At 34.3% G+C, this 11807-nt stretch overlaps 1 protein-coding gene and 1 long non-coding RNA gene across 4 annotated transcripts; one reads left to right on the top strand and one right to left on the bottom strand.

The window, feature by feature from the left end:
* Positions 1–1679: 1679 nt before the first annotated feature.
* Positions 1680–4859, bottom strand: LOC121116758 (uncharacterized). Of its 3 annotated transcripts, none has more exons than XR_005863939.2 (6): positions 4635–4859; positions 4401–4570; positions 3642–4333; positions 2688–3574; positions 1858–2629; positions 1680–1799 (listed from the first exon to the last, which is right to left on the bottom strand). It is a non-coding gene; the product is annotated as an uncharacterized lncRNA (long non-coding RNA). The 3 variants fall into 3 exon arrangements; XR_011779642.1 differs by having other exon boundaries at positions 2688–3607; positions 3692–4333; positions 4635–4842; XR_011779643.1 differs by having other exon boundaries at positions 2688–3592; positions 4635–4839.
* Positions 4860–7104: 2245 nt separating this feature from the next.
* On the top strand, positions 7105–10883 carry LOC121116269 (uncharacterized). Its single transcript, XM_040710513.2, has 11 exons — positions 7105–7261; positions 7317–7493; positions 7560–7751; positions 7823–7846; positions 7896–8063; positions 8611–9858; positions 9937–10113; positions 10173–10364; positions 10434–10457; positions 10525–10692; positions 10754–10883. Exons 1-11 carry the CDS (start codon positions 7171–7173, stop codon positions 10762–10764), a joined length of 2472 nt encoding a protein of 823 aa, XP_040566447.2. The 5' UTR covers positions 7105–7170; the 3' UTR covers positions 10765–10883.
* Positions 10884–11807: the final 924 nt, after the last annotated feature.

Raw genomic sequence — 11807 nt, 5'->3', positions numbered from 1 at the left:
ACTCATTTATATTAGGAAAATTTTGACAGGTTTTACGTTGTCTCCATACATGAGATACATTGTAAATCATTTTTTTCGATGCCCCAGTCTGCTCCCCGATGACCTTCTGGGACAATCCCGCGCGAAGGGTAGCTGCTATCTCAATCCTCTTCTCGTGTACTCATGGTGCCGACTAGGATTATATTTTTCATTGTAAACGACAGCTAATTATATGCTCTACAACATTTCTTTTTGGGAATTGCAAAAAAAATATTCTTAACCTTTCAAAATTTGCATAATAGAGATGAGTATATAATAACGGATGGCCCGGTATAACACTTTCTATGCATTATTACTTAATTTGTATGTCAATCAACAGAATAAACTTCATTTATTTCATTTATACTAAACCCAACATTGGTGGCCAGTATTACCTTGAGCATGAGGTAAGATGGGTCAATTATAGGTTTAAAAAAAAAAAGGTTTCTCCCTCAAAATATTTTTGTCTCTTAGAGATGAAAGTACAATACTGTGAAAGTTCTAGATACATAACTATAATGATTAAAAGATATAGATGATTTCGAAAAAGCACCTCAACTTAAGAAACTGGTATTTTTTCAGCCTTCTCTCAAATTTTCAACTAAAATGGATTATAAATCTATAAAACCATTTTTTTTTATAATAAAAAACTTTGTTATAGGAACTATGTAAACAAAAAGGTTAAATAAGAACAATCTTTTAAGTCTCTTAACTTCACATGGAATTTTGCATATCTTATATAAAGTAACATTTTATCCAAATTTCGACGAAATTGGAGGTGGTAGGCGTGAATCCTTTCCCAAATTTTTGGTGTCACCAACTTTTAATTTCCCAACATTTGAAATAACGGTGTACAAAATGTGAAAGCTTTTACCCAATTCATTTAAAAACTACTACAAAAAACATAACTGTTTTTTTGTCAGCTGTCAATTTTTCTACTAGCCATGTTTCTTTCAAATTAAGGTTATATATGTAGGAGTTGGACTTGTTTAGATGATATTAATTATTCATAATAGTACATTGTATTCTATTTTCCTTTTTATTTTCGTAAACAAGAATGATCATTTTCACTCAGTTAAAATAAAGATATTTAAATCTTAACATTGGTGGTCCCGACGTGATATCATGCCTCGTAAAAAAATCTCATTCTGATGGTCAAGACCATGCAGACAATGTCCCTCAGATTGAACAAAAGTGCATAGCAGAAGAGGGCAGCAACTGAACTCTTGCCGTAGGAGAACTACGTCTCCAAAATTCTCGGCGATGGATCCGCAAAATTGGTTTGGAAGAATTGAGCTGGATTTTTTGATGAGGAAGATCAAACAAAATATTGTTTAATGGCTACAGCATTACCTGGTAAAGGTTTTAGGTCTATCCATATAAAAAAAAACGGACTCATGTATGATTGTGCAAAAAAGGCAATTTTACAGAATTATGGTCTCTCACCTTTATATAGAATTTAATTTTTTTTTATATGCTTTGCGATTCATCGGGATTTTCCACTGGGGAAGTTATAATGAAGTTAAGCGTCTCCTTGACGAGGAATACATCCATTATTTGCATCACCATTAACTAAGGGAGGCCCTCATCAGAAATGTGCCTAAGACCAGCAAGGGTACTTGAGAGCACAGTCCCATTCAATTGAAGAGTTGAAGAAAACGTTTGTTGCAGCCAAAGAACTTAGTAAATTACATATTTCCACTGTTGAAGACTCGTCCGCTTCGCTTCCAACAATAATGTTTTCGAAAAACCTCCTCATAGCACGTCCAAATTTACTAAATCTATGGAGAAAAAATATATGTGCTATTATAATTCTATATTTGTAATGAACGTAACTACCTGTTCAAAAGCTAGTTACAATTTTTTGTACTTGTTTCAAAACACTAAATTGCCCTCGGTTGTACGGGACCGAGGTTCTAAATAAATCATCAAACTTATGTTGTATCAAAGACAATTCAAATTCGATTAACTTTCTGGTGATACAGGATCTCAAGTGTCTGTTATTCCATTTAAAAAATGTAAAAGTCTTTTTCGAGAAAAACTCTCACCTATTATTGGATAGGGAAGATACCTTGTTGATCTTATTTGTGCAACAACTTTAACTCTGAATCTAGAAAATCTAGGAGATTTCCAATGGAAATTTATTGTGGTACGAAGTCGTCCAATTTTGGGTGCAGATTTTTTATATAATTTTAGATTTGGAGATGATATTTTCAATAAAAAGTTATTCCAAGATGAACCGTGCTTCATTTCAGAATTATCAAAGACTCAATAAATCAAATTGAAATACAATGATATCTTTAATTATAAAAGTTTTATTGAAACTTATCCAGCTCACGGAGTTAAACACCATATCGAGACGAAAAGTCCTCATCGCTTTGCAAAATCACGCAAGTTAGATGGTGAGAAGTTACATTTTGTAATAGACCAACTCAACGAATTGTTGAAGAAAGGAATCCTACGATCGTCTTCTTCTAATTTTTCTTCTACTATTCACGTCGTTTCAAAACAAAAAGGAAATTGGCGAATGTGCGGCGACTATCGTCAATTAAATAGGAGAACGGACATTGATCGGGATCCCTAACCAAATCAAACAGATTTGGTGGCTAATCTAAAAAATATGACTGTTTTTAGTAAAATGGATTTACACAGAGCGTATAACCAAATACCTATGAATAGCACTTCTAATAATAAAACTGCAATCATTACGCTAGTTGGTTTATACGAATATTTGAGGATGCTTTTTGGTCCTAAAAATGCTGCTCAGACATTAAAGAGACTCATCGATTCAATTCTACGAAGAATTCCAAATGTGTTTGTGTACCTTGATGATATCTTTGTCGCTTTGGAGTCGATGGATGAGCATTGGAAAACGTTGAACATGGTTTTCTCAAGACTTAAAATAGCTGGTATTATGCTCTCCCCTTAAAAATGTGAGTTTTTGATGAAATCTGTAGACTTCTTTGGACATTCTATTTCATCAAAAGGTTTTGGGCCTCTAGAATGTAATGTAAAGGCAATCCAAAAAGTACCAACTCCAAAATCAAACGATGAACTGCATAGATTTTTGGACATGGCACAATATTACTATCAGTTCATCGAAATATTGTATCGATGGACAATTCATTTGAACCTTCCGTTGAAGTTTACTTGTAATACAGAACATGAACACGACTTTCAATGTATTAAAAATAGTTTGTCTAAAAGTACTCAACTTGCAGTCAGAGATAGTGCATTGCCTTTAGCCCTGACAACTGATACAGGGATGGAAGCTGTTCTCGAGCAAAAGGTAAATGGACACTGGCAACCTCTAGCTCTTTGGTCTTTGGCTCTTTCTACGACACAACAGAAATATTCAACGTTTGATAGGGAATTATTAAGTATTCAGGAAAGCATCAAACATTTTCTATGGGCTTTTGATGGACAAGTTTTTAAAGTTTTCACGGATCACAAATCTTTAGTCACTGCAATTGACATTCGCAATCCCTCTTGGGCACCAAGACAGTTCCGTACTTTTCATTCATAGCAGAATTCAATTGTGATATCGAACATGTTTCTGGAAAATTAAATCATACTGCAGACATTCTTTCTAGAAGTATAAATAACATCACAATAGGCCCAACCTTCATTGAAGATATAATTGAGGATTAAAAGTAACAGGATCCTAATTTACTTAAGTTTAAAATTAATCCTTCTTTTAAATACATTGCAGGAACCCTAATTGCTGGTTTTGGCAATGCTGACGCCTTCCGTGTCGCTGTGTCATCATCTCATGAATTGTGTATTCTGTACTCCAGGACAATCATACGGGATTCAAAGAAACGTTAAGGAGGGTTTCACTTTTTGATGCTCGGCCTAATTTGCGAGCAGACGTCAGAAACTCCACTAGAGTGTTGAGCGTGTTTGAAAATCAAACCTTTCAGGACATCAAAACCTACGTCGTCTTTCGATCCTCCATCTGAAAGACTTTCCTTTATTCGCATAGACATAATTAATTAGTCCATTCCCACTAATTCAGAGGCAGCACTATGCCCTAACTATTATGAATCGTTTCACAAGGTAGACAGAAGTTATGCCTATTCCAGATATAACATCCAAGACAATAGTCAATTTTTTGAGTGGTTGGATTTCGAGGTTTCGAGTTTCAGAAACCATTGTTTCTGACCGAAGAACACATTTCACAAGTTCATTATGGATGGGTGTTTGCAGGACACTTGGGATTGCAAGTAAGAACACAATCTCGTATCATCCAGAGTCCAACGGACTCATAGAACGTTTCCACAGATCATTTAAGACCGGGCTAGTAGCACGAATCCTGGAAAAAAAAGAAGACTGGATCAATGCACTACCTGTAGTTTTATGGGGATTGGGGAACTCAGTACCAATAGACTCGGGTTCTATTTTCTTCTATATCCATCTTTTCAATTACTCTCAGGCCGCTCAGGACCCATGGTCTTTAATTTCTTTAACGCGTCCACCTTTACTTCTGGCAACCTCAACGTCGAAAGTTTCTTTAAAATATGGAGAAAATAACACACGTTCGTTCGAGACACTTTAATAAAGGAGCCATTAACAAACAATTAAAAAAACAGAAATCGTTATTTTTAAAAATAAACCTATAAAGGAGTCTCTTTCTCCAACTTTCTTGGGCCCGTTTAAGGTGATTGAGAGACACGATCGTTACTATAAATTGGACTTTGATCAAGAACTGAGACCTGCATTTGGAGTTCCAAGTATCCTTCCAGCGTCTCCGATTACAAGATGCACGAGATTTAGAACTGGAGAATGATCTATTTGTTTATTTTTCAATGTTTTTGAGATGCCTTTTTTTGTCTATTACTAACTAGACGATCTCTTTACTCTCTGTGTTGTCTAGGGTGAGTAGTGTAGGAGTTCGACTTGTTTAGATGATATCAATTATTATCATAGTACTTTGTATTCTATTTTTCTTTTTATTTTCGTAAAAAGGAATGATCATTTTGACTCAGTTAAAATAAAGATATTTAAATCTTGACATATACCTCAAATGGTCTCGTTCGATTTAACTCCAGATAAGCTATAAGCAATTTCCTACTTAAAAATAAAGAGTAGTACCGCAGTTGTGGAAAATTATTTAACTACTAACTGATGAAAGGCCTGTTTTTCTTTCTGTTTTTGAAAATAAAAGATTGAGAGGCACAATAACAAAATAAGAATCCAACGTGATTGTACTTTTGAACCATAGACATAAAATACCTACAGTTATTATGTGAAGAAGTAGTTGACACGGTCAAAAAAAAAAAAATAGCTCACCGAAACATAAGAATTGTAATAGTGAAGTATGTTATGACGGCCCTTCTAATATTTTTATTTTTAAAATGCTTATTCTAATAATAATAATAGTTTATTACCATCATTATATGAATTTAAAGATGTCAATAGGTTAATAAAGTATTTTTTTAACAATTGATTTTATGAAGTATGATTATATTTTATTCCATTTTTTTATTTTAAATATAATTTTATTTAGCCTTTCAAAATAGGAATGTTGAATTTGGGAGAATATTCTATCTATAATTAAATTCATGAATAAATAGAGATTGCCTCTAAAATTAAATAAGATTCGTGGGTATACTCCGAAATTTGGTCCCTTGAATCCTCGGATTATCACGTTTTCCCTAATGATATAGTTTTTTACCTGCATAAGATTTTGAAATAGATTTCATGTCTGAATATATGGGTTGATTCAGGAGATGAATAAAATACATGATAAATAATAGATTGAAAGGCCTATTTTTAAAAAAAAATGATATTTTGTAGTTGATGTGATGTAATGGCCAATCAGATGCAAATTACGCGTTTAATTTGATAAAAACGTTGGTATTTTAAGCAAGAAATACTTCTATTGTTTTGGTCAACTATATTTGCGTCTGCTGTCGATACTTCAAAGAATTTTCCTTGCAATTGCTCATTATCAACACTCTATATATTTTATCTCTATTGATAGTATGATATCCTTGTTTAAAATGTTTTAGTTCATATTAAGGATTGTAAACATATAGCTCAGGGCAGAAAATACAATCGGTATTTTGTGTTCATGGCTAATAATTAAAGTAGCAGACAGCAATAAACAAGATCAAGTTACCATGTTTGAGTACATGTGTGTCTATTAAAAGAAATAGGTTAAAGTTCCTTTCTTCTGTTTGACAAACACACCTAAAATCGCCAAAAGCCATTCATTATTCCTTTCCTTTGATTGTAAAAATAATCTTACTATTAAAACATTTCTGTAATGAACAATGATGAAAATCCATTGTAGAATGAGGCTGTCAAAAAAAGAAACCGAGAATCAAACATGATAACCCTGACAATTTGAAGAATATTTGGGGGAAAAAAAAAGAATAATGTTCATGACCTTTCATTAGAACAGCTTGTGACCAGGGAGGAAGGAGAAAAGGATATACCTATAGAAGGACATTTGTTAGAATTACTCTGCTGTCGATAGATAAATAAATAAATGCAATTAACGTCTTAAAACTGTTATTTATTGTTTTAATTGAATTTCTTCCTTCATATACAGTAGGATAAATAATAAATAAAATAGATAATTGAATAAAGACAATAGTTCATGTATGGAGTGCTATAATTTAAACGGAATGAATCCTCACCTTCCATCACTCCCTACATTTTCTCCATTTTTCTCCAATTTAAACAAATTCTTGAGATACATATTATATTACATTGTTATTTACATATGGCTACATGTGGAATAAAAGGAATTTCTACCTATTTCTAAATTGTCTTTTTTTAATTCACAAATCTGACATGTAAAATATGTGTAAAATCAATTTAAGATATATAATTAAGTTTAGACGCACACTACATATAAAGATAATTAGTATGACATGTTAAAATAGCTTGTAACAATTTAATACTTAGTTCTAAAACATATACAATGTTTTAAGATTTTACTAACATATATAATTGCTTATTTTATCATTGTTAAAAAAAATGAATAGCAAATTAGTACTTTTCCCTGTTAGTAGTTGAAGCCTCAATCGTGAATTAATTTATAATCTACATTTAGTTAGAGACAAAGTTAAAACATGTGTAAAAAGTTTACTTGTTAAATGAATTTGATGGTTAAAAATCATTCAGCAGTTTGAAGACTACATGAAATCATCAAATCTTCTAATCATGGGGAAAAATATCTTTTTTTACTCCTTGTCCTTGATTCTTGCCATCCAGGCTGTTTTATCAGCAGGTAAGGGGTTTGATGTCTCTGAAGGCTTCCAAATCTACTTACGATTATGTTGTAGGTCAATCATGTCCTACCACTGATGGACGGAACTGTTTATTTCCATTCAAATATATTGGTATCGAATATGACGGGTGTACAACTGTGGATTATGGAACCACGGCATGGTGTGCCACATCTGTAGACTCGATAACAGGTGCAACTATAGAATACGGGGATTGTACATCTTCCTGCAAAAGTATGAAATACTAACTTATTTATTCGTGAGTTCTGAGAAAAAGTGGAACTATTTGTATATTCTTAGTGGCATCAACTGCGTCCACAAATGGATGCAAATCAACAAGCGGGGTTGCCTGTAAATTTCCCTTTGGTTACAATGGGGAAATGTTCACTCAATGTACAAATGCTGACTTTGGGGATACGTTTTGGTGTGCCGTGTCAGTGAATGGAAACGGTGATGTACAAGGTTATGGGACATGCTCTGCTGATTGCCCAAGTGAGTACTTAGAACCGTATAAAGTACTAAGTTTCTAAATTCACAACTGGTTTTTTAATTCTCTTGTATAGGATATTCAACCATTTCTGCGGATAGTAAGTAATTTCTTTTTAAATGGAATAATTACTAATGATTATATTTTAGAATGTGCAACTATAAGTGGAGTGTCCTGTACTTTCCCCTTTAAATATAACGGTAAAACATATGACGCTTGTACCACAGCAGACAACTCCGGATCTCCATGGTGTGCAACATCAGTCAATGCCCAAGGAGAATATCAAGGTTATGGAAACTGTAACACAAATTGCCAGGGTAAGATGTCATTTTAAGGTGCAACTGAGATTAAAATCTATCAAATTTTAAATCTTTGAAATTTGATTTTCAAACTTTCGTTTCCTCATTATCCATGTGTAATATATGTTTAGTTACACATTTTTACAAGTATAACATAAAATGAGATAGAATTAGCCATAATAACAAATATGTGAGATTTCATTAAATTACTAAGTAAATTCAATTTTGGTTGATAATCTATATTTAAGAGACTTGGGAACTTAAACTTGTTCTTTTTGAATTTTATTTACACTTAATATTAGTGTTGTGTAAGAACTTTTTTATTTTGATTCGTTCCAGTTCAGTCATAGGATCGGTCCTGTAAGTCCTTGGGAGCGGTCCTTGAGACTGTCAGTCCTAGCACAATCCCTTTAAATAAAGTTGAATGACGTCATCATAGACCGAACCTTATAAGTTTTAGGACGGAATCGGACCAGACCGAGACTGAACTAGACGAGACTGAAGTCTTCAGTCCTAAATAAGGATCGACACAACACTACTTAATATCTAATTATATTTCTTTAAGTGAATGATAATCCAACACCTCCCCCATCCACCACAACTACTACAACCACCACTACGACAACTTACAACCACGACGACAACCACAACAACAACTACTACTACTACAACAACCACCACGACAACAACAACAACTACTACACCAACTACCACCACGACAACCACTACAACAACAACAACTACTACAACAACAACTACCACCACGACAACTACTACAACGACAACCACGACAACAACTACTACAACGACAACTACTACTACTACAACAACCACCACCACGACAACTACTACAACGACAACCACGACAACTACTACTACTACTACAACAACCACCACAACAACTACTACAACCACAACAACTACTACTACTACAACAACCACCACCACGACAACTACTACAACAACAACAACGACAACCACGACAACAACTACTACAACGACAACTACTACAACCACGACAACTACTACTACTACAACAACCACCACCACGACAACTACTACAACGACAACTACTACAACGACAACCACGACAACTACTACTACTACAACAACCACCACAACAAGTACTACAACGACAACTACTACAACCACAACAACTACTACAACGACAACCACGACAACAACTACTACAACGACAACTACTACAACCACGACAACTACTACTACTACAACAACCACCACCACGACAACTACTACAACGACAACCACGACAACTACTACTACTACAACAACCACCACAACAACTACTACAACCACAACAACTACTACTACTACAACAACCACACCACGACAACTACTACAACGACAACTACTACAACGACAACCACGACAACAACTACTACAACGACAACTACTACAACCACGACAACTACTACTACTACAACAACCACCACCACGACAACTACTACAACGACAACTACTACAACGACAACCACGACAACTACTACTACTACAACAACCACCACAACAAGTACTACAACGACAACTACTACAACCACAACAACTACTACTACAACAACCACGACAACAACCACCACCACGACAACTACTACAACAACCACGACAACGACAACTACAACGACAACTACTACAACAACCACCACCACGACAACTACTACAACGACAGCTACAACAATGCCGACCAATACTACAACTACTTCAAATCCAAATACCAAAGGTCAAGGAGGTAAAGTAGTAGCAACTACAACAACCACCACCACCACCACTACTACAACAACCCCAACCCCAAAAGGTAATGGCAGTTTGTATGCTTTCAATCTTTCTCTTGAAAGCCATTAATCAACGGTTTGAAATATGATTTTCTTCCTAGTTTCTTCTTGCCCTACAACTAATGGAAAAAAGTGTACCTTTCCATTTTCCTGGTTGGGCGTCAATTTTGATGGATGTACAGATGCTTCCAACAATGGTGTACAATGGTGTGCCGTAACCACTGGTTTTCCAGATAATTATGTAATAGAATACGGGGATTGCTCTTCTTCTTGTCCAGGTAGTCTTCTGTAGTGTATTCTCCTGATTAATCCAAACTAATTGGAATTTTATATTAAGTTGCTGCAACGGCGTCAAATAGTGGATGCCTTTCAACACAAGGACTACCCTGCATTTTCCCATTCAAATATAAAGGTGTAACTTATAACCAATGTTCAAGTCAAGATTTTGGAGGTATTTTTTGGTGTGCCACATCAGTTGATGCAGCTGGAAACAACCTAGGCTATGGTACATGCAGCAGCTCATGCCCTAGTAAGTGATTCAGATTTTTTTGTTTAAATTAAAGTCATTTATTTAACATCACAATTATTTTGATTTCAGTGGAAACAACTATTCCATCCAATAGTAAGATCCAGTTTAAATCCATTTGTTTACTTTAAAAGGGACTCAATTTATTGTTTGTTTCTTTCAGAATGTGGCACAACCGACAATCATGCCTGTATATTCCCATTCACTTATAGTGGAATAACTTACACAACATGCACCACAAGAGATAACAGTGGAACTCCTTGGTGTGCAACAAAAGTTGATGTAAATGCCTATTATGTTGATTATGGAACATGTAACTCAATTTGTAATGGTAATTGTATACAAAAATATTTATTTCACTGATTTTACATGATTTTTTATTTCTTTTGAAGTTGTGAATTAGGGAAACGGAAACAAAACTTTAAGTGATCTTCTTGAATCAAATTTATTCTAATATGCTATATAAGTCTTTATACAGTATTTACATTTTTTTTAAAAATAAATCAGCATTTTGAAAAAATATCATTTAGTTTTTATCAAAATCTACAGTTTAAAAGAAAAGGCAAGAAGAAAGGTCCATATTGTGTTACTATCTTAACCTTAACACAAATCGACATCTTTGTCGAATTCAAACGAGGAACAAACTCGATTTAGTTTATATTATAAAGTAGAATAATTGAGATGTGTGAATGTGCTCACTGATCGATTAACAATTGAAGATAAGGTTGGGTATGGCTGGTGTATTTCGTTGAGGCGGAGTGGAAAGAAATTTTCTAAGCATTAGAGCTAATCTTTGGATGGAAATTCATTCAGGTTGTCAAGGGATTTTTCTTACTGATAGTATGATCGCGGCGAATAGTGCTGGAATTCTTTTTGGATCAACATCCGCGTTGAGAAAGTGAGAAACCCTTTGCTTTTTTTATTCCTGTTCACTCATTTTTCGTCCGTGTTTGATCAAATTAAAAAAATGTGTAAGAAATACAAAACATGTATCGGAACATTGCTTCAGATGTAACCGGAAACCTGAATTAGTGCAAAAAAAAAAAATAATAATAATAAAGGCGCGGGAAATTTCTCTGTAGCACTCTGTATATGTTATACCCATGGTTGTCACATTAAGTTTGAGTTTTTATGAACTTGAGGCAGCTGTGTTGTTGCATATGCTCCAGGGGTAAGAATGGAAAAAAAAAATCTCAATTCAATTTATAATCAATTAGAAATAAAACTGAACACTCATTGTAAGCTTAGAATATAAATTAGCTTTATTTACGTAAGTCGTAATAATTTTTTTGTCAGAGTCCAAAAAAAATTCTGACTCTTGACTCTGACTTCCTCCAAAAGGTACCAACTCTGTAGCACTAATTTTGGCCCTCCTACAGCTCGGATGTCAAACCTTCTGCCGTCCCCTGAAAGCCATTCTTACTGTTAATGGTGGCTCTATTAATG

Source organism: Lepeophtheirus salmonis, chromosome 4 (genome assembly GCF_016086655.4).
Source record: "Lepeophtheirus salmonis chromosome 4, UVic_Lsal_1.4, whole genome shotgun sequence".
Lineage (NCBI taxonomy): Eukaryota > Metazoa > Arthropoda > Copepoda > Siphonostomatoida > Caligidae > Lepeophtheirus > Lepeophtheirus salmonis.
This window is presented reverse-complemented; position numbering and strand designations above follow the sequence as displayed.